At 49.2% G+C, this 25487-nt stretch overlaps 1 protein-coding gene across 3 annotated transcripts in view; it reads right to left on the reverse strand.

Moving 5' to 3' along the window:
* Positions 1–2266: 2266 nt before the first annotated feature.
* PRICKLE2 (prickle planar cell polarity protein 2) overlaps positions 2267–25487 on the reverse strand; it is a 107781-nt gene continuing 84560 nt past the window's right edge. The window contains exons 1-7 of one of the 3 annotated variants that reach the window (XM_069865474.1): positions 22986–23919; positions 22658–22771; positions 20836–20973; positions 20270–20473; positions 18369–18555; positions 15200–16063; positions 2268–4813 (exon numbers count right to left, since the gene is read on the reverse strand). In XM_069865474.1, coding sequence (XP_069721575.1) covers positions 3945–4813; positions 15200–16063; positions 18369–18555; positions 20270–20473; positions 20836–20973; positions 22658–22771; positions 22986–23018 — 2409 coding nt within the window. In that variant the 5' untranslated portion in view covers positions 23019–23919 and the 3' untranslated portion in view covers positions 2268–3944. Of the gene's footprint in view, positions 4814–15199; positions 16064–18368; positions 18556–20269; positions 20474–20835; positions 20974–22657; positions 22772–22985; positions 23920–25487 lie in introns of those variants that run through there. The other 2 variants (XM_069865472.1, XM_069865473.1) reach the window with 2 other exon arrangements.

The raw sequence follows: 25487 nt of genomic DNA on the forward strand, positions 1-25487 counted from the left end.
AGGCACCCTGGGCTCGTGCGTGCCCCAGCAGCACAGGCTCCCATGAGATTGGCTGCCACTGTGGAGCCAGAACAACTCGGGTTGTTCGCAAATACGGGATTATCTGCGTGTAACAATTTCCAGATCAGGGTGCTTCTGATTATTTCTAACCTCATGCTTCTTATCTCTGCATCTTTCTGCAGAAGCTCTGTTCATCTGATTAAAATTTATCTGCATGGGTTCAAGGCTCTGTGACTTTTGCTTCCTCCAAACCAAGCCTCAGTATGCTAGAAACTTTACTGTATAGCCCCAGTGGCTTTCAGGCCAAGATGCTGCCTCATACTGAGGTGTTTTGGGTGTTGCAGGAGCTGTCTTGAAGCCTCCAGCCTGCTGGGGAGAGCGGACATGAAGGATGCTGTGCTCCTGCTGCTGCCAAGCATGTGATGCTGATGTTGGCTTTGCAGTGGAGGTAACAGCTCCGAAGGGGTGTGTGAGTGTGCTCAGGATCAGCTCGCAGGAGTCAATGTGTGCTCAGAGCTGGATGATAAAGGCAGCCTTATCCTCTGTGCCTTGCAAAGCCATGGTCAGCATGGCATGGCTCTTCACACTGGAATGACCAGGGTACCACAAGGGTCACGCTGGGTGGGCCTCCCCAAGGACTTTCTGGGGTAAAGAAGGAAAAAAGAAATATCTTTTATGTAATAAAATAGTAGCAGAAATAGACCTGATCAGATTTCATTATTTTTTTCAGCAACATCAGAAGTGTCAGGCTGACTCTGGCAACACAGCTGTCTGAGGTGCCCACTGCCACAGCCAAACTGTGACCCCAGCACCAGACCTTGAATCCTTGAGAAACAGGACTTGCCAACACTCACCCTGAGCTTTGGAAGGGGTTGGTCACCTTCACTCACTTCTCAGAGATGTGAAAGAAAAGGGCAGTGCTTGCCCCCTGCAGCCACAGGGCGCTGGGACCGCACGCAGCCTGCAGAGAGAGGCAAACCAGCAGGGCCAGATGGTGAGGGAGCAAAATTTTACAGACTTCTAGCTCTATCCCTCAAGCTCAGTGCGTTTGTCAGAAATGGTTAATCATACCTTGAAAGGGCTATAAAAAAAAAAAAAGGGATTTTTTTTTTTTAACCATGTGTCTCAAAGTATATGGGACTTCTGGAGCCCATATGAAAAATTAAAAATGTTTGGAAGCTGCATTTACACTTTTATTACTGAAATTCATATTGACTTGTTACTTTGCCAGCGCTGTCTTTCTTATGAAACGTGACCTGAGAACCTTCTGCAGTGCTGGGCAAGGGCCTGGTGGTGGGGAACATTGCCTGAGATACTCATGTCCTCCCTTTTTTGCCTGTCTGTTCTGATTCCAGCATTACATTAAAGCTGGGGTGTATCCCCCAAGAAGCTCATCTCTTCAATTAATTGCCTGCCTGTACTAATTCCAGCGTTACATTAAAGCTGGGGTGCACCACAGTGGTCTGCAGAGATGCTCTTTGCTGAGAAGCAGGTTTTGAAGAGCCGCTTCCAGCAGCAAAGCCATCCCATGCACAGGGACACCAGGCCCTGGGTTGTGGTGCAAAACTGCATAAGAAAAGGTGCAGCAGTTTTGCTGCAAGGAGAGGCAGCAAGCAGTAGAAGGGAGAAAGTTCTTCGCCAAGCAATTCCAGCTCCTGCCATACAAAATGCAGCTCAGCTGTACTGCAGCTGACATTCAGTTCATTGTGCTTTTAATCACCGACAATGAATTAAATTGCACATATTAAATGCCAATTATATGATAACCTGTAGTTAGTGTCATACTTCTCACTGAAAGCAATACCCCTACCCGACTTACCGAGTCTGTTTTGGAAAACATGGAAAGATCTATGATCTTCCTAAGAAAAAAGGCTGTTATTTATAAATTACAAGTTGAAGTCTTGCCCAGTGTAAGCCGGAGGGCTGTGCGGGGTTTTGGCTGAGCTGCACTGACTTACAGCAGTTACACTTACAAGTTGAAGACTTGGCCTTTTTAACACCAAAAAAACAGGTCTGGTTCATCAAGACACATGGTGCGCAGGAGATGCTCCTCTGTTGGCTTTCCCTGCCCACCAAAACCATGAGGGATGAGGCTGAGCTGGATCTTGTACTTGTCACAAGACCAGCTAAATGAAAATCCAGTTTTCTACTTGCCATTCGCCACCACTCCTTAAAAGCAAAAACATACACAGAGACTTTGCCCTTTGGATGAATACTTCCATTTATTCAACTGGAAAAAAAGCCATTTTCTTTTTAAATATACTTAAGTGTAATTTCTTTATTTTTTTTTCTTTTAAAGGAATAATAATTATCACATTGTCCTTTACAAACGACAAAAGAATTCCTAGCAATAGTCTGTGGTATGGAGACATCCATCCTCAAGATTTTTCTGCATCTGCTGCTTTGAGGAGGCAACTGGATAGCCCTGTGAGTGCCTGGGGTGCCGGTCCTGCAGGGACACCCCGAGGCACCGGCAACGCGTAGGGCAAGGGCGATGCAGCCAGTTAAGCCTCTCAGCCCTCCTGTGGCTCAACAGCTTTATCTTAACACTCTCAGGTGCTACCTTTGGGCACCAAGAGGCCCCTTTGGCAAACATGCTCCTTGTTGGGAAGCACCAGGATAACCCGGCATCAGCACATCGGCCGGGACGTGCTGCGATGTCAGTACCCTGACAATTTACAGCATACAGAGAGCAAACTCACAGCCACCGTAACATAACACAGCTGAGCCCTGTTGGGCCGAGCGGCTTCAGAGGGGCGAGGGCATCTCGCCAGGGCAGGATCAGACCCGCAGGGAGCAGTTTGCAGTCGTTCTCTTACATGTTAGGCAGTAGGCAATACTGAGACTTCCACTTGGTAATGAACAGCAGTTAACATAACCCAGGAGACTAGAGCACCATAAGACAAATCTATATTCAAAACAACGTCATGCTGACATCACACAATTGCACCATTTACACTTTTATTTACTCCAAATAATAGTTCAGCGTTTAGCAACTTCAGCGTTCTCTATAGAGGTGTAAAATTCCTTCTCTGGCTTTGGTCATTTACAACGTTGCAGACATTTGGTAGTTCTGTTCTTTCCTATTTAATAATAATTAAAAAAAAAAAGTCCCTTTTGAAGCTGTCAGGATTCCTGGATCAGACTGATGGAGCGTAGCTGAAAATCACAGGCGTGAGGAGACTTCAAAATGCCACTGAGGCCTCTTCAAGGTTTAATGAATCAGAAAAACGTTTGCTTTATTTACCAGGAACAAAACAAATGAACAGAAAAAAGGGTTAAAACCAAACCAACCTCAAAACAAATGACAACTCAAACTGTCACTGCTATGCTTAAGAAATTTGATGATGAAATGGAAAAGGGGTTCTAAAGTACTGTTTGGTTAGCTCTGGTTGAAAACAATTCTGAATGCGCATGCATTTTCCCAGTGACTCCTAAGATATAGAAATTCCTCTGATATTACAAAATAGAAAAATATTTTCTCCAAACTCTCATTTACATTGCATTTACAACGATCATGGAAATAACTTAGGCTCCCGCACTGTCTGAGAGAGACAAATTACCTACCAACATGGGTAATGGAGAACAAAAATGTGGTGGAAAACAAAACTTACTGGCAAACTGATGCTGTGAGTCAAGAGTGGAAACCAAAACATATGGATGAACAGAACTCAAAAGGGTGGCAGTATCTGGGAGAAAGGGGAAAAACTACTGGGTAAATATTAAGAGGCTAAAGTGAACTTTTTTTCTCCAAAGTAAAATGTGCAAAATATATTCACCGTGCCCAGGATAATGACTATTTATAGAAGCCAGTCTACAACCTTCTTACAAATCCTTACTCTTCAGGTCTTTTTTTTGTTACAATAAAAGCGCTTACAAGATCTAAAACAGTGCAAGTTTATGAGTTAATTTACATTCTCCCAAGGTGCATGGCAAGGATGCCATTAGGATATGATACAGTTTTTGCTTTTCTGTCTTTTCCGGCTGTGCAACTGTCCCCTGCCACTCAGCGTGGAAGACTTGGGCATGCTGTATGATCCATACTTGTGCAGGAGCTCCTCACTGGTCACGTACCGGAGGCGGGTGGGTTGGGGAATTGGCTCCCCGAGGAAATAGCCCTCGTTGTCAGACTCTGAAGAGGAGGAGCAGGTCGAGCACCAGTCATATTCGGCAAAGTAGGGCCCCCATCTCTCACCCAAGTGGTTCTGCAAGGCGAGATCCGACACCGTCCGGGGACAGTGGCCATAGACGTCCCTGCGGGGACCCTGCTCCACTGTCTCTCTGCAACTCCTCTGGTGCATGAATCGGTCATAGTCTTCCCTGGCTTGCAGCGAGGGTCTCTCCTTCAGCCGGTAGCACTGCTCGCTGGCCAGGTGCAGGGCGTTATCCGACCGGGAGCGTCGGGACCGCCGGGGCCGGTGTGGGCGGTAATGCCGGTCATCATCCCGGAGATTAGTTCGCCGTCGCGTGCGCTCGCTCATGGGAGCATGCCTCGAGCCCTCCTGCACCCCCAGTTTGCCCCCAGGCACCCCGCTACCGTAGTCGAAGCTCTGGTGCATGCGCCCGTGCGCTGGCCGCTCTCGGTAGCCGAGGGGGCTGGCAAGGTTGTGCAGGTTTGGCTCCATGTCCTGGTACTGCTGCGCGGACAGAAGGCTGCGGACCGACTCCGCACTTCGAAACTGCATGGAGGAGTTCAGGGTCCCCATGTTGCTCATCTTCTCCGAGACGTTCATGCCTGAGTCTTTGCTCAGGTCGGGCATTGAGAACCTGGAGAGATGCTCCTGGCGCTTGGCTCCACCATCTGTGGAGAGGCCTTTGCAGGGAAAGGGAAGGAAAAAAGGAGAGTTAAGAAGAAGAATTTTCTATCAGCAGAGATGTAGGGAGAAGGCTGGTTTGGCCCAAGACTTTTGCTTTAAAAAAGAACTCAATGGTTTAGATGCTGTCCTGAAAAGCCCTTCAAGAAGATGATTTTTTTTTTTTAAAGAGCAGGCAGTTCCTCCTTTGGGGAAATCACACCAATTTAACGTGTTTTGAGTTGGACTCCAAGTTGCTTTTCACGACTTCCTTCCCCATATGTCTACACTGTCTGTGACTTGATAGGAATAACTAGCGGTGCCAGTGAGAAATTATGCGTCAGAGGTAACCTGAGGCCTCCTGCACGCTGAGATAACTAGGGTGCCATGATCTAGCACCCACACCTTGTACAACGACATGTTTTGAAGGACTGAACAATGTCAGGGGCAGCTGAAAACTGGGATACTAACTAATTCAGGCTTGTCACCATCCAAGGCCCCTGACTGACACCTGTGGGGGGATTGAAGGCACAGCCTTGCTCATGTGCATGCAGCCAGGTATCCCAGGAGCTGAGGAAACACCCAAGCTTCAGAAGGTCTGCTGGAGCTCTCTGTAAGCAGCAGGACAGGGGAGGGGTCACGCTATCCCTGCAGATAGCCAGGGAGCTGCACATGGACAGGAACCTGGAACATCAGCTCCGGCTTGATGGACTGCACTGCTTGGGAATGTGGCCCACTGGGTCTCTCCCATATGCCAGTCAGCCCGAAGCTCCTGCAAGATGCTTTCCTCCAGCCCAGAAAGCCTTCACACAGCAGCAGAGAAGTGGGGTGTCTGCTCAGCACCTGCCCATCAATGAGAAACTCAACACACCCCACGTTGCCACCTGTTTTCTGGGTGTTTTCTATCTATTTTCTGACTACATTCACGCTGGCCTGAAAAGTGGCAGCACCTAGTGCCCTCAATGCAAGCACAGGACATGTTTCGCAAGCTGTTTCAAAGGAAATCCATTCCATCCAAAATCAAATGCAGAGTATTTGCTTTGGCACTCTTCTCCCCGTGCCTCTCTGACAAACTCCCCGTGCAGACCAAACACGGAGAGCTGTGCACCATCAGCAGGATTTTCAACATGACGCACAGCCCTTATGCAACCACCGAGAATTTATGACTTTGTAAATTAATTAAAAAAAACAACAACCCAGCCCATAATTCAAGAATAAACTTCTTTTTCCCTTAACAAAAGCTGCTTACATTTCATCAGCTCCTTTAGCATTAGCTGCCGCCTGCCAAACCTGAACTAGAACAAGGGCTGCTGTCACTAAGCCTGCTCATAAGCTGCTTCAGGGTTTCTTTGGACTCAGCCTTAAAAAGATCAACAGATTCTGCAAAGATCTGTTTTCTGAGGTTTTCCAAATCCTCCCTTCGCTGGCACCAGGGAGAGCTTTAGCGTTTGAGCACAAGCCGCCTCTGGGTTTCGGCATGATTTGGCTTTGCTCCCTGAGTCCCAGCCACCGCAGCCACATCTCTTTGTGCATTTGCTTTTCTGCCGTTAATGGGAACATTTATGGAGTTTATGATTACAGAGGAAGGGAAAGTGAAGGTGATCCCTGAATGTCACAAGAAAAGGGAAAGGCTGGGTTATAAGAAAAGTTAAAGCCATGTTTTGTTTCAAGAAGTACACGCTTTTCAAACCAACTTCATGCCATTTTTTCCTAAGGCGCAATGATCTCGAGTGAGCTAACCCAACCTTACTGACCACTCTTTGAATCACCCCCTCCAAGGACCTGCCTGCCTGGGCTCCCCACTCACTCCCAGTCCACACCACCTCCCCACTGGAGCCGTGACCTGCTGCATTTGATTCTAGTGATGCTGTTTGACGCATTAGGCGCTGGTCCCTGTGTCTCTTCTGTGCCACCGTGGAGGAGCCTGGCAGCTTCCCGGGAGGGAAAAGCCACTCAAGAACATGCACAGAGACCTCACAAAAGGCCAGAATAACAGCAGGATTGCTGGTGGAGCTGATCTGAACGTGAATCACACAACTGCTGACAGCTGAATCTGGCCTTAATCAGATCTGTCAGACAATAGCTGACTCCAAAGAAAATGAGCCCTTGGTGACATTTATGCAATTGTTCATTAAAAGAATTGGTGCGGCTCCACAATAGGAGTGTGTGATAGAAGCACCGTGCAGGGATACAGCTCCAAACACTGCAGAATTCTTCTGTGGCATCAGCAGATTGATTTTGGTAGCATTGTTTGAAAGAGGCCGACCTCATCCTTTCTCGCGGGGATGTGGGGTGAACTGGTCCTTGTCCCCCACTGCACAGCCAGCCGCATCGGACAGCATCCACGGGTCGTGGGTCCCCTGCCACAGCCACCTTGCTCCTCCCGTCCTGCCCCCAGTGAGAACAAAACCAAGCATCTGGGGAGAGTCTCCCAAGACATGGAAAAAGCAGAATGATATTGTAAAATTAAATGAGACATATCTCCATCCTCCACATCACTGGTGGAGTTGGATGACCTGCAATGAAACTTGCTTTTCTTTTTGCTGGGAGTAAAGCAAGCTGTGACGCGTGGGATCCTTGGCTCTGGGACAGGCAGAACCAGTGCTTCACAGGTTTGGCTTATGGAGGATGAGGGTCTCCAGCCCCTCACTTCCAGCAGACACTGACAGTGCTTTTCCTTTTCCTCTTCAAAGCTCTGGTCAGCACAGGAGGAAGCAATTTCAGACAAGAAGCCTGAGATGCATGTACAGCTCATGCTTGAGAGCATAAGGTTTAATCAGTGATTACTAGGTTCAGGGGAGGTTTTTGGCTGCTCATTCAGCCAGCTTGATCATAATTAAGCACACCTACTTTAAGATCCTGAATCACTGGGAAAATATGGATTGTAAGAGGAATCCAGCATAGAGCACATAGAACATCACCAACACATGGAGCTCAGGGCATCATGGAGCCTGTGCTCGCGAGACTGCAGCAAAACGACCCAGAGACCCAGCAGCTTCATTTTTCCGTACAACAGAGTGGGACATGCTCCTTGCTGAGGACCAAAGGCATCCCCAGGAAGATCTGGCAGGCTGCATGTGAACAAGCGTTTTTTTTGGGAGCCACGCTAGCAAGTGACTCAGCAAGCAGTGTGGCCAGGGAAACTTTATCTGCTCACGGTGGCAGCGAAGGATTTCTTCTGCTCACTCAGGAGCAAAGCTGTGTTTTTATAGCATCACTGAAGATATCAAGAGCTCTGCACATCTCTTACTGTGCTGGAGCAGGTACAAGGTCAAGGATGTGACTTCTAACCAACAGAACATACAGAAGTACCACTGGGCTTAACTTAATGTTTATGCTGGTGAAAAGTGTAAAGCATCATAAGGTGGGTTAGATCCATATTAGTCTTCTAAAGCTCACAAAATGATCTTGCTCCTCTCTGTGGAGCTGCAAAGCCCCAGCAAGGCATAGCAGAAGCAAGCCAGGAGCGCTCTAGCCTGACCGCAATGAGTTCAGAGGACAGCAATAATCATTTGTCTAAAAAATCTCATCTAGAAAACATGACCTAGGAATAAAGTTTGAAAGAGAGGGGGTTGTTTAGTCTAGACATGAGAAGGCTGAAGGGGATACAATAACAGTCTTCAAATGTGGAAAAAAATGCTTGCAAAGAGGAAGGGAATACATAATCCTCGAGGTCTGATGAACTCCTGCAAGGAAAATTTAGCTTGGAGAAGAAAACCCTTCCTGTGCAATCACAGCAGAGGATGGCTGAGGAGGCTCTGGCACCAGAGATTTTCCTGAGCTCCTGAAGGCAGTAGATACCCAAGCACAGGCAGGGTGGCTCTGGGTCTCCGGTCCTGCACTGCCCTGGCTGGGGCAAAGGTGGCACTGACCCTCCTCTCCTGCAGTCAGTTGCCATTTCAGAGCTACACCAGTGCTTTGAGGCTTGATCTTCTTGAATTACCAGTATTTATTTACAGCCACTGCAGGTCCCTCTCAATGAAATGTATCACCTGGGAACACACTAATAACCCAATTAAACCCGTAACCTGGAAGAGAGGAGAACCCATCACGCAGTGGTGATTTTTTTCTAACAAGGAAACCTAAGAACCTCTTTCCCAAGGTCATCCAGGAGAGTCAGAGCTCTGCTCTGGACTGTGGTGCAAGATGGTTGTTACCACATCACTGATCCCTTTCCAAGGCTGAAACCCTAAGCATGACGTGCTGAGCCCATGAGACCTTCCTTCTGCTAAATAATGCTCCAAGAGACACCAAGTGTCCATCCACTGGTGGCTGCCCAGAGGCTCTTGCACTGGAGGAGGAGAGATGGCACCTGCTGCTGGCAACGCAGTGGCCATCCCATGGCCAGATTGGAGCCAGCACCATGGCACACATGGACCCAGCAGGTTATTTTGCTGCTGCTCTCCGCTGCGTGGGGCTGCCAGGCTCAATATTTCACCCTGGAGCCATGGAAACGCACGCCTTTCTGATGAACACAAGTGAAAGCTGTAACTTGTCTGAGGGCGTTCAATGCAACACTCGAGATTGCTACAGCACTGGGAACACAAAGCAGGTTTCTGATTAACATTAAGGTTTGCTAAGAACATGCTGTACAATCCTCTCTGAAGTCCTTCTTCGCCCCTCTTAAGAACTATGTTTATCCCATAAAACACTGCCAAGGGAAATAACAACCGAGTAAGCAAAGTGATGGCACAAAGATATTTCTCGTGAGCATCACCTCTGCAGACTTGCCACAACAAAGCACTCGGAGGCGCTTAAATCTCACAGTGTGCTTTGCTGAACTGGGACAGCAAGTTACATTAATTATGAATTATTAAACCACTTGGCAAATGACAGCACAGGGGCTGCACAGAGCATGTTTGCTGGGTGTGTGAGGCTGGGAATGAAGCTCACTGTGAGGGGAAGCAGCTCCCAGCCTCCATTAAATTAAACTCTCTGCAAAGCTGGGCTGACACAGGGCGAGGTCCCACCGCAGCCAGCACCCCACTGCAGAGATAGCATCGTCTGCTTCACCCTGGCATGGACTGCAAAATGCCCTGACCTAGGATATTGCAAGTAAACAAGGCTATGCTGACATTTGCTTCTTGCCTTTACATTTATCACAGTGTACACATATACCTGTGCATCGCAGTCCTCGCCACCTGAGCCCCATACAGGCACCTGCCTGCACCAAAACCCTGTGCTCAGCCCAGCCAGCCCGTGTTTAACGCAGCTATAGAGGCACAGGAGGGGATGGAGCAGCATCTCTCATGTCCAGTCATCCATGCCAGAGCCTTTTCCTTCCCACAGCACCAGGTAGGAACATCCTAACCAACCCTAAAACAGGGTTTATTTCAAGTTCAGCCTCAAGAACTGAAAAGGAACTTAAGTAGAAACAGCCTGCCTGGGGCTTTGTTTATAGCTCAGCCTCATCTCAGTTCTGAGCAACCTCGAGCTGGGCAGAAATAAAGCAGAACCCTTATGCAACTTGAAATCACGGAAAGTAAACAATTGGGTAAAAGCAGAGCGCTTGCCTAGTGGGCTGCGGTGCTGACAGCCCCCTCGCCGTACGCTGCCTGCCATCCCAAGGGCGTCAGGGCGTATTTCCCACCTGATCAGTCCCTCTGTCCAGCTCATTGAATGAAGTCCCTACATGGATGCTGCTTGGGAAAGGGGCTGGATTTTAACTTAGAAGCACTCCTGTAGCTCCCTCATCGGCACCACCAGCTCCTACATGCTCCCCAGACAAGGCAGGGTGGCTAACATGCTGGATCAGAGATGATGTACTGTTGCTTTCCCCAACAACATCTCCTTACTTTTGGTTTTCCCCCTGGTTTGGTTGTTACGCCATGTGCTCTAGCACATCCAAAAGGCCTCCCACAGCTGAGGAGCAGAAGGCGGGTAAGGAGGAGAAGAAATGTTCCAGTAAGTTTTATAATCTTTGGCATTGGCCCTTTGGAAAGGAAAACCTCTGTCTTCACATCTTGGGTTTTGAAATGACCCAGCTTGGATTGGGAAATGTTATACCCGGGTCTCAAAATTGCAAGAAATCCTCCCAGGGATCTCATCTTCTGCAGGGATCAGCACTGACCCAGGTGCATATTCATACCCACGTGCATATTCACACATTCCTTCTCTCTGCTTCTGGGTACATCACAGTTGTTGTTTAGTCCTGGAAAAACAAGCTATTTGGGGCCTTAGGGCATCTCCCAACAGAGACGACAGGAGAAATGTCACACATGAAATCACATTCCACCCTGTATTGGCACCAGTTTAACATCTTTCTTTTTTGGATTTATGCCTGTGACAGATGAGGCTGTTACCCTCACCCAAACACGTGCCCTAAGGAATACTTAAAATCTATTTACCCTTTTGCATACGACAGCATCATGACTTCTGCTTCCAAAGCACCCCTGCTCCCTGCAAGATGCACACAAAGAGACTGTTCCCAGAGAATAACACTCAGCCTGCAGGTACTTTCTTAAGTGGCCTATTTGACCAGCTGGTCTTTTGTGGAAATGACTGCTTAGCATCACCACAGATCAGCTCTTGATTTCTAATTCAGCTGCAAGCACATACAATGAGGCAAAGCCCTTTTAGAGGGCAATGCAAGCACAAGCAAAGCAAGGCAGAGCACAAGCACTGGGAGCAGAGTTGCGATGGACCAAGTATCTTCTGAGGAGTGATTAACCTCTGGCAGGATCAGGCTCCTTCTCATGAGACAAGTTTCCTGGACAAGCTCCATCTTAGCAGCATCCTGATTGCTTAATGAAGGAGTAACAGGGTAAACATTGCTACAGCATCCACTGTTTTGTTTTGTTGCTAACGCCATTAAAGAAACAAAAGGCAAAAGCAGCCAAAGGAAATCAAATACAAAAGATAATACAAAATCCAGCAAAAATGAGCTCTCTCTTGGAACGTGCACTAGGAAATACGTTTTGCTCTTTGCCTCTACATCTAATGGCCATGTTGGGCAGTAGGAGGACCCAGCCTTCAAGAAGATGTAGCAGATCAGAGTCTGTCACAGCCTTCAGTTGATGGTAGAGAAGTGATTTTCAAACAGAAACGTGGAAGGAAAGGAGTGATGCCCTCAGCCAGCAGGTGAAGGGTCTGGAGCACAGAGGTTACAAGGAGCAGCTGAGGGAACTGGGGCTGTTCAGTTTGGAGAAGAGGAGGCTGAGGGGAGACCTCATTGCTCTCTACAGTTACTGAAAGGAGCCTGTAGTGAGGCGGGTGTTGGTCTCTTCCCCCAAGTAACAAATGATAGGATGAGAGGAAATGGCTTGCAGTTGCTCCAGGGGAGGTTTAGACTGGATATTAGGAAAACTTTCTTCACAGAAAGGGCTGTCTGGTGCTGGAACAGGCTGCCCAGGGTAGTGGTGGACTCACCATCCCTGGAGAGATCAAAAACACGTGTAGATGTGGTGCTTAGGGACATGAGTTAGTGGTGGAGTTGGCAGTGTTAGTTTGAGGGCTGGACTCAATGATCTTAAAGGTCTTTTCCAATCCAAACAATTCTGTGATTCTATGAAACTCTGCCCTTTGCCAGTGGATGTGGTTAAATCACATCAGCATTTGTGGCAACAACACAAGTATAGAGCAGAGGACAGCAGAGACACTCCCATCTAATTCACACCCCAAAAGAAAGCACAAAGAGGGTCACGGCTACCTCTGCCACTCTGGTGTCTACTGATATACTACTCCCCATGGGGAGAGAGCACAGCAGAATGAGCACTTTAAGGGCAAATACCCAGGACTAACACAGTGCCACATCTCTTAACCACCCCATGAGGAATTGGCTTTGAAGCAATTAAATAGAGTCTGGTTGGTAAGGTGAAAGTCTGGGGGTTTTGCAGCAGACATGGGGTCATGCAGGTCTTGACCAACCCAGTGGGTGACGCCCTCCTGCACTGAATGCATTACAAATATTACAGGGACAAGACCTGTTCAGCAGAGGCAGCTTTCTGGCCACAGGACAAGGACTACTGCTGCACACCCCATGTATTATCTGCTCTACTGACGTCTCCAGCTAATTAGTAGTTCAGGTGTAATAGAAACATCACAGCAAAATCTGCTCTCAGGGAGGGACCAGCTTTTAACGTGTGCTCTGCAGGTCAGGGACTGTTTGCCCTTCAGCACCCTATAAAAAGGACCATTTTCAGCAATGCCATAAAATGTTAGATGGATGCGGTATTAACTGTTTCTAGGATGGAGCCACTGTGCAGCTTCAGTAGCTCAAAGGGACCTCGCATCTGGATGCCTGGGAATTTCTTGCAAGGCAGAGCTGGGGCATGCGGAGAGGAGGGCATGGGGAGAGCTGGACCCCAGGCTGTGCTGGGGGGAGTTTTCCTGGGCAGCTTGCTCTGCCGTGGCAGGGAGCAAAGGGATGGAAAAATCCAGGCAGTGAGGCACTGCACCCGGACACCCCCTGCCCAAACCCCTGCTCCTGAATCTCCCCATCCTCTAAACACTGCCAATTAAGTGGGATGATAACTGTGTCTCCTGGAATTGTACACACAGCCCTGGGGGAGCTGCTTGTTACTGCTGCAGTGCCCCCAGCTCTTGCTGAGCCAGGTCCCAAAGCAAGAAAAATTATTAGATCTTACACATTAATAAAAATGTTATCACCTCACTCTGCAGAGGAACTGCTTAAATTCATTGCAAGCCCCATCATGCTGATCATTTGCTCCAAGAAGCAGAACAGCAGCAAGTTGTGAAGGCAGGCACCGCCTGTAAGGAAATTCATACTTAGGACGAATGCCTCTGGAAAACCTCCCTCTCAGCATTTTAAAAAAAGGATTTCTAAAATGAAAAACAGAAGGATTTGCACCCTAATAATGAAAGCCTTGCCACGTTTCTTGTCTCTTGACCTGTATCCCTAATAACTTCTTACACTTCAGCTCCAAAGCATGCAACAACCCTTCAATACTCAGCGATTGCTCATCCAAACTTGGTGTTGCTCAAGACTCTTTGTACTCATGGGGTTTACACAACGAGTTTTCAGGAACATGAGAGGCTTGGAAATGTAGGGCTTTGCTTTGGGGAACCTTGTTTTGGAAAGCAATTCCCAACTCCCTCACTGTTCCACATCTCTTGCCCCTCCCTGCATACCCTACTAAGCCAAATCCTCTCCAGTTCACTAGCTTCTCCTCTCCTCTGCTGCTTTTCTACTGGCCGGTTAGGGAGACCCTAGCTGAACACAGAGGTTGTTTCACATGTTGGCATAAGGCTGGAAACTTCCCTAAACAAACACACTGAAACTCAGAAGCAGGGCGAGGAGGCACAGGCGTAGCAGAGCGAACCTGTCCATCCAGGCAGGGCAGAAGCACAGAGCTTGCTTTCAGCAGAGCTCAGCTCTCTGGGGCCTGGCAACGCTCGCCGGCGCATCCCCACCACCCAGAACCAACATCCCACAGGAGGCCCTCACACCTTTGTACCCAATACCCTGCAGGCTGCTCGCTGCTGCTGACAACAAGACTGACTACATTTCCCAGGGACAAGGCGCAGGACCTATCCGAATCCAAGCGAAGTTTGGCTGGAACAGAAAAAAGCTGGGGAGCAGTGAAGAAAAAGCAAGGCGGTATCTTTGGTGAGCAACACAGGCTAAGTGTTTTCTTTTCTGAGAAATTTTCTGCTGAGAGTCTTAGAAGCAAGCGAGAGCTGTGCCGGGTGAGCACAGCCATCCCATAATGCAAACTATAGCAGGCTGCAGCGGGACGGTGTGCCCAGGGGTCTGAGCCTCCCCAGCACCGGCTACGGACCAGAGCCCTGCCGCAAACATGTCCCTGCGTGCAGTCGCATTCCCGCAGCCACTAAATGAAACCCAAACATGTTTGGGGTGAGAGAGCCGAGGACTATTACACAGGGATGTGCTCAGGAGAAATGGGCTCAGCCTGACAGGACAAGCATCTTGCCTGGCTTTTCCTGGCAGTTTCTATCAGAGGATAAAAAGAGTGATGCATAGAGAGGGAAGAACTCTCTTTAACTAGTCGTGTGCTTGAGCATCGGTTAACATGCAAAAGGGGTTGACTGGGCCGATTTCAAAGCATTTAGAAATATTTTTAGTCCCCAAGGGCAGCTGACAGCAGTTCTTGAAGCGCCGAATGCTGGAATTTGCCTCTGTGTTAGCAGCTGGCCTTGATTTCCCTCCCCTGTTCACAAAAGGCTTGGAAACATTTGTTTTTCTCTACATGGAAAGGGCAGCCACCTATAAAGCCCTGCAGCTGGTATGTAAGCAAGCAGAATGAGAGGGGCTGCCAGGCACACCAAGGCCAAGCAGGTAAGCCCGTGGTACCAAGTGAGGTCCCCAAGCTACGGGTCACCCCTGAAATGGGAGGAGACCTGCAAGGACTTGGAGCACAAGACACCCCAACAGACAGAGGAGGTCCCGAGATAGCTGCGGGGTGACTGAAACAGGGGTGATGTACCTGTTGCATTGGAGAGTGCGAGGGACTCCATGGAGCCGCGGGGAGTCTGCTCAGTGGGTGTCAGGTCCTCTGTGAACTTAAGGGCATTGATGGGGTGCCGGGTGCGGCACTGTGGCGTCGGCATCCCGCCTTCCCCTTCCTCTTCATACTTGGGGACTTTGAGACTTCCTCTGGTCTCGGGGAAGCTCTGGTTGGACATGTCGCTGTAGCTCTCCTGCGAACGAAGCCTCCCTGAGTAGTAGTCCTCTCTGCAGTCCTGGATGAAGCTGCCACTGTGGCCCTTCATCGCCAGTGAGGAGCTCCTCTTTGGGTTGCTGAAATGTTTCGCCCATAAATCTGGCTGCGAGCTTGGGACCTGGCTGGGGTTATAGGAGGTCCTTACGTTGCACTGGCCGAGAAGCTGTAAAGGGTTTTGGGACTGACTTTGTTCCATTTTGCTCCCGTAGTGATAGAGCTCATCCCGGCTCCTCCACAGGTGCTGCCTGTTGAGGCTTGGTGTCTGGCTGGCCAGGCTCAGCAAATCCATCTGCAGCGAGAGGGGGTCCACGTCGGTGGAGAGGCGGTTGGAGGTGACCTGCAACTGGTTGCAGGGGCTGCGTGCCCCCTCCTCGCCTTTCCCCTTGTTCTTGCCGATCTTGGCACTGCGGCGGGACTCCTTTGCTCGTGCGCTCTGGAAAGCCGAGTCAGAGGAGTCGGAGCCATTGGGGTCATCGCCAATGCTGCAGGCTCTGGAGCAGAAGATCTGCCCCTGCTTGGGTAGGAAGGGCCGTCCCAGCAGGGACTTCTTGCACTGTGCGCAGCAGAAGCAGGTCTCAGTGGCATGCCAGTGCTGGCCGTCATACGTCATCTGGCCCTGGTCAATACCTTGAGAGGGAAAACACACAACATCAGAGTCAGCCCACGTGCATCACTTCACACTGCACTTAACACGTGACTCTTCCACAAGTGACACACCCCCAGGCTTGCTCGGCAGGGTTGCTCCAACACATGAAGTCAAGCACATTCCTAATTCCTTGCAGGCTGCAGGCCTTCGCTTGGTAATTACTCAACACTGGGAAAGGCAGCAGAACTGAGCCTCAAGCTATTTTGTTTTAAACGGGGATATTTCCGATCATAAAGTAAAGGAATGCAAGAAGTTCTCCATAAAATCCTTGAAGTCAAAGAAATAATATGCTGCCTCTCTGAGAAAACAGAAAGCCTTCAACCATACCATAATTAGGAATTTGTGCTGCCTTGGTGAAGTATGTAACAGATCACATCCCTGTCCCTCACTGCTACTGTGGCCCCATCCTAAATTTGTTTTGGCTACTGGAGCCTCTTCTCCAAAAGAGAGCGGAAAGAGCCAGTCCCAGGGATCTGAGCACACTCTGTTGCCTTGCACCCAGCCACATTTCTCAGGTTGCCCCTTGGGTTAAGTAAAGCAGATGCAGAGAGCCTGTCCCTCACCAGTGAAAGCCCAGGGCTGCTGGCAGGCACCGGCTCTGCCTGCTGCATGCACATCGTTCTTGGTCAGAGGCATGAGCAATGCTCCTGAGGTCTCAATTATAATGTTTATTCGCCTGTTTAAGCTGCCATTCATGGCAAAAGCCCCTGTTACCTGAGAAACTGCCATGCACAGCACAGGCTGGCTGGCACGGCATGGTGCTGCACCACACGTGTGCGCGGCACGTGCTCGCACCCTGCCTCAGCCGTGTTGCTGGGGGAGCTGCCTGCTGCTAGAGAATTTACAAATGAACAGTATGTTAATGGTTTATTTTATTTCAAGCTAAATTTGCTTTAGTGTAATTGGGTTCTTTTTTCTTCCCTTATAATGAGCAAAATGGTTTTTTATATAGACTGGAGTGCTACGCTTATGGACAAAGGAGAGATAAGACGGTGGGTGGGATTTATCAGCTCCTTTTCCAATGCCCCTAAGCCATCTTGCAGAGGAAGAGAACAACCTCCTTACTCTGTCCTCAGCTACCCAACGTAAGCTTTCCAAGTCTGAAGCACGTGCTTACCTCTGACTTACGTGACTCTTAAGCACAATGCGCAGTGACTACTAGGAGCAACTTGCAACAAAATGGCTGCAGTCCCTCCTTTGCTAGAAATGTGCAGATATGCACCAAAACAGGCACCTTGCCCCCAAAACCCGACAGTCAGCAGGCTCTGGACGGATGGACACAGCAGAGGACAGTAGATGGGAGAAGCAGGAGAGAAGGGAGCACAGGAGACGTGGTAACAGCTGCTTCTTCACCGCTCTGCAGCTGAGCTTTCAGGAAGGATGTGCTGCAGGTCACAGCAAACACCTCCTCCAAGTGCTTCCCTGAAGCCCCCCAGCCTTCCCCCCCATGCCATCTGGCTGCTGCACAAGAGCAAATGGTTTGTGGTTTGTTCTCTTTCCCTGCAGCCTATGAATTATTTTAACATGTCAGCTCACCTCCACGGACAAAGAAAGGGCTGCCCCTGCATTTGTGAGTGCCTGCAGATGCTCAGCCAAGTGGCAAACAGGATCAGGGAGAGCAGCAAGGTGGCTTTCCAGCCTGCCTGGCTTTCCATCCCCTGAGTGCTGGGGGCAGAGTTAGTCCCCAGAATAAAGTATATTGCAAATCACTGCTCTAGAAACGTAGATTGATTCTGATGCCTTCTTTCTATCTGAGAATATCTATTGGTGAGTTGATTAAAAAAGGTAAACAGAAACAATAACGATGCCTAATGAACAAACATCTTTCCTGTCAGTAGCTCAGTAATTCATGCAAGCCTTTGGTAAGCTTGGCTGGAAAAAATCTGGAACTCAAAAAGCCAGACTGTTTACAGGAAAATGAGACTTAAAGGAAAAAAGTATTCATTATATTTGACCAGAGAAAGCTTTCACGAGCTGCAACAGCTCCTAAGGTTGCTATCTGACAGTCCTCTCCTCTCTGTCCACAGAAATGGATAAGCTGTGGTTTAACTAAGCAAATTACTGTGCTAGCCCCTTGGCGAAAAGTGAGAGGGACACACGCCTCTTTGGATGCCACAGGGCTGGGGCAGACCCCGGCCGCATGAAATCCTGCCCCCAGCCCAATGTCATTGTCAAAGACTCTAGTGCAACAGCTCTTGTTGCCAGCAACAACCCTGCAAGCAGAGATTTGCCTCGCTCCCCTCCTGGCTCGGCAGCTGCCCCGGGGTCAAGGGCAGGGGCCCGTACCGATGTGCTGGGCGCAGGTGTCGCAGTACTCAGCATAAAGGGACTCGAAGCAGCTGCAGCAGTAGGGCCTGCCATCCTTCATGATGTACCGCTGCCCTCCCAGCACCGTCTCGCATTCAAAGCAGCAGAAGTGCTTCATGTGCCAGTGCCGCCCTTCGGCCTCGGTGCATTCATCGGCAAAAATAATCTGGAGGAGGAAACACAAATGGGGAGCAGAGTCAGTCAGAGAGGGAACCTGGGATACAGGCACTAACCTTTGCGTCTCTTGCCCATGCACAGCCCCTTGGCTCATCAGTCTCCAAATTTTACTGCTAACCTTCCCGTCCTGCACGGGAAACTCCTGTGGTCTCGCTTGTAGCAGGGGCATCCATCACTTCTCAAGGAAATCCATTAAAATGCAAATACCTCAGGACTGCATTAGTGCATGGACTACAAAGCGTTAAGGCAGAGCTAATATAACGTGCTTCTAAGCACATCCATCAGCAGGAGGGGTCGATCAGGGTAATAAACACGCTTATATACAATCTATCGATCTGGCAGACTTCTGAAGAACAGAGCAGCCACTTACTCAAAACACATCTACCTGTCTCTGAAACAGGGACCTGAATACAAAGGATGAGCGAAAACACAAGGAAAAGTGGCAGGTCTCTGGAGTGGAGAGCAGATGGAGCTACCTGGCACCTGACCATCACCTCTACCCCAGCCTGTGTGCTTCCAAAGTCATTATACCAGTGGGGAAACTAAGGCATGGGCTAGTGAAGCCCATGGGCTGGTGAAGCAGCCACATAAAAGGTTTTCAGCAGATGCTTTTTGCTGCCTCTGCTTCCCACTCCCACGCCACCTCCACCCCTAAAGCCAAGCTGGGAGAGCAAGCAGCAGCCCAGCTCTTCTCCCTGGCTCTCTGCCTTGGCACAGGTCACACTGAAAGATTTTTTCTTGCAGATCCTCCTACCCCTGAGTTACTCTTTCTTGCAATTAAGTGCCGGATGTTTCAGGGGAAGAAGTCCACGTTAAAGAAGGAGCTGAATGAAAGACTTGTAGAAGAATTTGCAATGATAAAAAGTACATGAAAAAAAATTACCCAGCCTAAGCCACAAGGAAATAGGGCCACTCAAATGGTTAGAAGTTGTTTTTTTACTGGTAACAGTACAAATTTAATTGTATACATACGTCAATGTTCTTCATATTTGAAGGGCATATAGCCTTGGATTTTTACTATTACACGCTTGCATAGATGGGATGTGGTATTTTATAGTACATATGGTTTTCCACACTATGGTTTTCATAACTTTAAAAGCCAGAACAATTTCTTTCACCAGCCTTTTAAACAGAGATTGACACTTGAGAAATGCTCAGAGGCGACTCTGTACGTTTTCTATATTCATTTTGTATTCCATTTGTTCAGCTTCCTATAGCCCGTTAATCTCCTCTCTCAAAGCCTATTTCAGCTTGGCATGTTCTCAGACACTACTGTCTTGTAGGAAACACAGCACTCATCCTACCAGAAGCATCTTCTGGAGGAATAGAGGAGAAGGCAGGACCAGACAGAGCTGAACTAAAATCACACAGCATGGAGGAAGAAATCCTCATGCAAAGCCTCCCTCCATGCAGACGAGGACCTCTCCCAGGACACCTCTAGGTAGACTGCAACTAAAAAATCCCTGAGATGCTCATGTGAAAAGCTTGCACGAGCCCTTGGCAAAGCCAAACCACTGTATTTCATGCGCATGCCTCCGTGCAGAGGCTAACCCTCTGCTCATGCACCGAGCGCTGCCAAGGCAGATGGAGGGGAAATACCCTCCAGCTTGCAAGAGGAGCAATCTCATACCATCCCCATAGGTAACATCCATGGCAGGACATACCTTTTAAGTGGACAGATGCCAGGGTGAGCTGGCTCTTACCTCATCGCATGCTGCGCAGCGGGGCTTGAGGCACTCAGCATGGTGCCTGCCGCAGTAGATCTTCCCATCTTGGTAGAAGTAGATCAGGTCGACCAGCAGCTCGTTGCAGACGCTGCAGATGAAGCAGGGAGGGTGCCAGCAAACACCGTGTCCCGCTCGCGAGGCAAAGACAGCCATGTCCCCTCCATTGATCTGGCCACCGCACTGTCAGAAAAGCCAGTGTTTAATGGGTGGCTGGTGAGCCCACTGCTGCCCGTCACCAACCAGCTGCTCTTGCACCCGTTGCAGAAGAAGATGCTAATTCACAGTCCCTTTCTGCTGTCTCTTAATCTCTCCTCATCCGCATTCTATGACCAGGATATCAACAGCTTCCTCCCTGCACGAGGCCAGGAGTTGAAGTAACCACTCCATATCAAATATTACAGGTGCTTTCGCATGCGTACTGACTGACCCTAGTGCTTGTAGCTCGCAGGGGGCACGGGGAGGGTGCTGGTCCTGTCAGCTTCATTTAATTTTGGTGATTCAAAAGCTGCCCTGCTTGCACTGGTACATCAGCCTCTACTCACCTGCTCGCAGATGGCTCCCGTCATGGTTACAGGGAATGGTCGGACATTGCCTCTCCCTAAATTTTCCCTCTTCCTTTGGCTGCTGAAGAGTTTGAGCTCCCTCTTCTCCTCTTCATCCAATGAATTGCAATAGCGGACCTAAAAAAAAAACAAGTGATGCTCAGAATTATGGGTGCCCCTGCCTCCCCAGCCAGTGAGCCTTGGTCTCATAGGCTCTGCAAATCTCTCCGAGGGGGTTACACCAACAGCTTCCATCCTCAGCTTAGAGGAGGCTGGAGTGCCACTCCTGTTAGGACTCCAGTCAGCCCAGGGTTTAGCTAGAATTTCAAGAAAGGAAAAGGCAGGGACAGGTTTCTCTCCAAACATTAGGAAACTCTTAAAAGTTGGGTCCTCTGAGTCTCACCAAGACCCAGCAATCAGACTGATGGTTTTCCTGCTTTCCCCTCGTGGCAGACATCTTATAGCAGCTTCAAAATGTTTTACTGGCATTTCTAGTATGCAGCTAGTTTTCCCTATGTAAATAATGGAATTCCAGCTATTTGGGAACTCCAACTATTCTTCCAGCACAGAGTCAAGTGCATATCTGCAAAACCTCTGCGTGGAAGGTAATAAGGAAATAAGTAAAATAAAAGGATATAAAAAATGAATGATACAATTTCCCCAAAGCTTATGAAACTCTGAGGTTTTCCTGGCTGTTTTCGTGCTGTAGGCTTAGCTCTCGGCTGGCTGCATCTCAATGGAGAATACAACTAAAGAGCCAAGGTGGCCACGTGTAGCACCAGTGCCCAATCCAGCCTCTGTTACTTTGGGGAGCAGACTCATGGAGCTGAACAGAATTATTCACGTGAGCAATCTACACGTGAGCAATTTTCAGAGGAGCAAAACCGAGCACAAGGGAAACTGGATGCAAAATCTGCCAATTTGCATGAAATGCATGCAGATTCGTGCCTCTGGCTTGTAGCAGCACAGGCTGCAGTAGCAGTGTTTGTGTGCACTTATTCCTATGTTTTTCGGCTGTTGGAGGATGTGGGGCCCCAGGGTACATGGGGAGAAGCCCCTCTCTGGTGCCTGGAGCTCCCCCGGCACTGGCAGCACTGCACTGTGTCTGTGGCACCCAGCCATGCACAGGCAAACTCGTTAAAATCCGACCTAGATCAAACAAGTTACCTGCATGCATTTTCCAGAGTAGCTTCTTCAGAAAGCAGCACAAAAATAATTCTTTTTGTTTACAAAGGGAAATTTTGTGGCCTACCAGAAGCCAGTGTTCTCAATGGTGAGAACAAGACGTCAAAGATTGGACCCTTTTTTCTGTCTCACATCTTTCTTGTTAGATATAAGAAGGTTTATTTGCTCTGACTGGTCTTGGCTCAACCTCCAGCTTGCCAGGCTCTCCCAGGTCCCATGGCTCAGCCCAAGTGAAACCCCCTCCTCGGCACACATGCTCCCACTCCCAAGGTGAGTGGGAAGCAGTGCTTGGGAAAAGGCTTTTTCAACTTCGGACCTGGCCCTAGCTGATCTCAACAGCATTTCAAGATCCCTGTAACGTGGCTTGGACCTCTGAGGGTTGAGGAAGTGCTTTTGTTTCAGAGATCTGAAGAAGGCTCATTTAAAAAAAAAAACTTTAGAAACAAACTACTGCCTCCCCACCTCCAACACAATCCAAGCACGGAGCAAAAATAGCACTTCAATAGCAACATGACCCCTGAAAAGCAGAAAAGACTGAGAAAGGACCAGCCACGCTTCTCACACAAAACCCCAGGAGGAGCATCCCCTCCCCACCCACAGCCTGACCGATGTCCAAGGAGACTTTTCAGTTACCAACCTCATTGTCGTGCGGTGGCAGCTGGTGTAAAAGCTGCTTTATGCGAGATTTTTCTCCTGGGCTGTTGACGTAGGGGACCTTGTCCTCGGGCAGGCAGCTGTAGTACTGGTGCACCTACGGAGCAAGAGAGGGGACTGCAATGGGGCTCCCTGACCAAGACCGTGTGCCCCCGTGCCCGGCCAGCAGTCACCCCCCCAAGCCAGCAGGCGCTGGGTCTTCCCGATGATTTTGAGCAGGGAAACGCAGCCAGGTGCTGCTTCAGTTTGACAGCCTTTTCTCCACCAAGGAAGACGGGCGGCAGCCCTGGCGAAGCGGCAGAGCTTGTTACCGTTTGCTCGGTCAGTCTCCATAGCGTTAGCATGTTTCTCTGGCTGCAGGGATGTGTCGGCACCTGCCTTAGTAGGGGAGGTTAAAAAGGCTGCGCCCCAGCAGCCTCCGTGTTGCCGGCTATCTCAGCCTCCACCTCCATCAAAACCCTCCAGGCTTTTTTTCTGCAGCAATTTGTGGAAATAAACAGTAGATAAAAATCTGTTGGAAGGCTTGTTTTTTTTCTCTTTTGTCTCGAAGCGTCTCATTAAAATCAGCTATTAAAAAGGCAGCATGGTGGGGCACGGCGTGTCCCGGCGCTCCAGTGCCAGAGCCCGGTGCAGCCCGGAGAGGAAGCACACCCCGAACCCCAGCGTCTCTCCTCCGACTGCCACACCTGGGATGTGTACCCAAGCGCCGGGCCAGGCATTGGGATAGGGCTTGCTGGCTAAGGACCAGCTCCCAGGTGGCCATGGTGATGTTCAATGGCTTGGGAAGAACCAGGAGAAGGGAAAGGTAAGGCGAAGCTCTCACTGCTCAGCTGCAACTGGGAGTCTCGGCAGCCCCATATGCCTCTGGGACAGGAGCAGGGGGCTGGCTGGCTTCCTTAAATCTGTGCTTGCCTAGAGGATGTGCACTGTTTTTCTGGTGCGTACAGCTTTCTGCCTTTGCTGTGCTCGGATTAACCCCCTGAGATGATCCCTCGGTGCTCAGACACTGCAGCAATTCGTTTCAGACAGGCTGCACTGCCTGCAGCTTTCACAGGGCTTTTCCCAAATGACACTTCCTTTGCAGTGCCTTCTAATCAGCTTTATTTCTAGCTGTATGCTTTGGCTTTGGCCTGGAAAGCACCACCTGAGCTGCCCTTCCCCAGAGAAGCCCTCTTTGTCCACACCACTCCACAGCATCTGTGGGATGACAAGTCACCATGAGGGATGGGGACAGAGAGGCAGGTAATGGGGCTGCCTGGCAGGAGCTGGAGGTGGTTCATACAGGGAGTTAACTTCAATAGGAAGAAATCGCACTGTATTCCAGAATAAATAGCCAAAACTGGCACTATCTAGAGGAATAATTACTCTGCATTAACTCACTCTCTGGTCTCATTCAGAGCTACCTGTAAGCAGAGCTGCTCCAGAATCACTTTTCTTCTCAAGTTATGGTTCTTCCCCTAACTGACTCTAACATCCACCTTTCCCCATCATCAGGTTTCATAGAAAGAGAGATTTTTAGCAGATTTCTGCCTGTAACTCTGCAGTGCTGACAACAGGGGAACTACTCAGGTCATGAAGCTGAGGAACACACTGAGCATATGCCATTGCGAAGCCTTATATTTGTTTTGCTAAGGCATAGCAGAAACAGACCCACCAGCTACGGAAACTGTCAAAGAAGGAAAGGCTGCTAAGGATTTTGTTATGTTAAAAAGAAAACAAACTACGTACATTAGAACACTTACTTTGCATTTATAGAGCATCCTTCATCCAGGGACATCAAAGCACATTAAAAACACTTAAATTCTTATGACATCCTACACAAGGGAGCAAATATACACACTGGAAAGGACTATTTGCAGTATAATGACATTAAATGAGCTCACTGAGTTTACGCAGCTAGACTGTAGCAGGGCTTGCAGCTGAAAATCTCCCAGCGATGCACCAGGTGCCATATGTTTTACCTGGCTGCCAGGCTACCATGCTGCTATGCTGCACCTTCGCAGTGCATGCTGACTTCTCTCACCAAATTCCTCCCATGCAAACAGGCTGCTTGCTTTCCCCTCTGCTGAGGTTGGGGTTTTTTTTTCTTGAAACAAAATTTTTTTGCCCATTGAATCCTTGAAGTTGATGGAGACTAGAAATGACTTTGTTTTTGAAGAGCTGCCAAATTACATCAGGCTGCTCCGGTCCCTAAAGCAACGAGCTGTGAGACGCTCACCCTAGGCAAAAAGCAGGACTGTGAGTTTCTTCTTCAGCAGCCCAAGAGCTGCCTTCCCAGAGCCCAATGCAGTGGGATATACGTGCTGTGCTCTGCTCCTGCTTCCGCTGGGAAGCCTTCCATTTAGACTCAGCAGGTTTGCAGGAACTGGCTCCCATTTACACCAGCAACATAGCTCAGCAGGGATGGGCAATTTGGTTTGAAAAACAAAATAAATAAATATAACAGGCTTCAACCTGTGTTCTATTGCCTGAAACAACCCAAAAAGGCTCCCTTTGGATCCGCATCAGCCAAAGGGATCTTCTGCAGGGGTGCTGATGGAGCAGACACAGCTGCCAGTCTTTGCCTAGCACCCATGGGACACCTTGTGGGGAGAAAACCCTTTCCTTATGCCTGTCAGTGGCTTCCTCTGCTGTTGCCTCTACATCCATCATCCCTCCTGGGGACAAAGCCAAGCCAGGGGGATGCAGAGATCCTTTCATTTGGGGCATTGCTCCCATCCCAAGAGGTCCTGCTGAAGTGCAGGTGAAAAGCACAATGCCCCTTGCCCAGGCTGACATGAGTCCAAATTGTCTCATCCATCACTGGTTCCCTG

The sequence above is a fragment of the Phaenicophaeus curvirostris genome, chromosome 11 (assembly GCF_032191515.1).
Source record: "Phaenicophaeus curvirostris isolate KB17595 chromosome 11, BPBGC_Pcur_1.0, whole genome shotgun sequence".
NCBI lineage: Eukaryota > Metazoa > Chordata > Aves > Cuculiformes > Cuculidae > Phaenicophaeus > Phaenicophaeus curvirostris.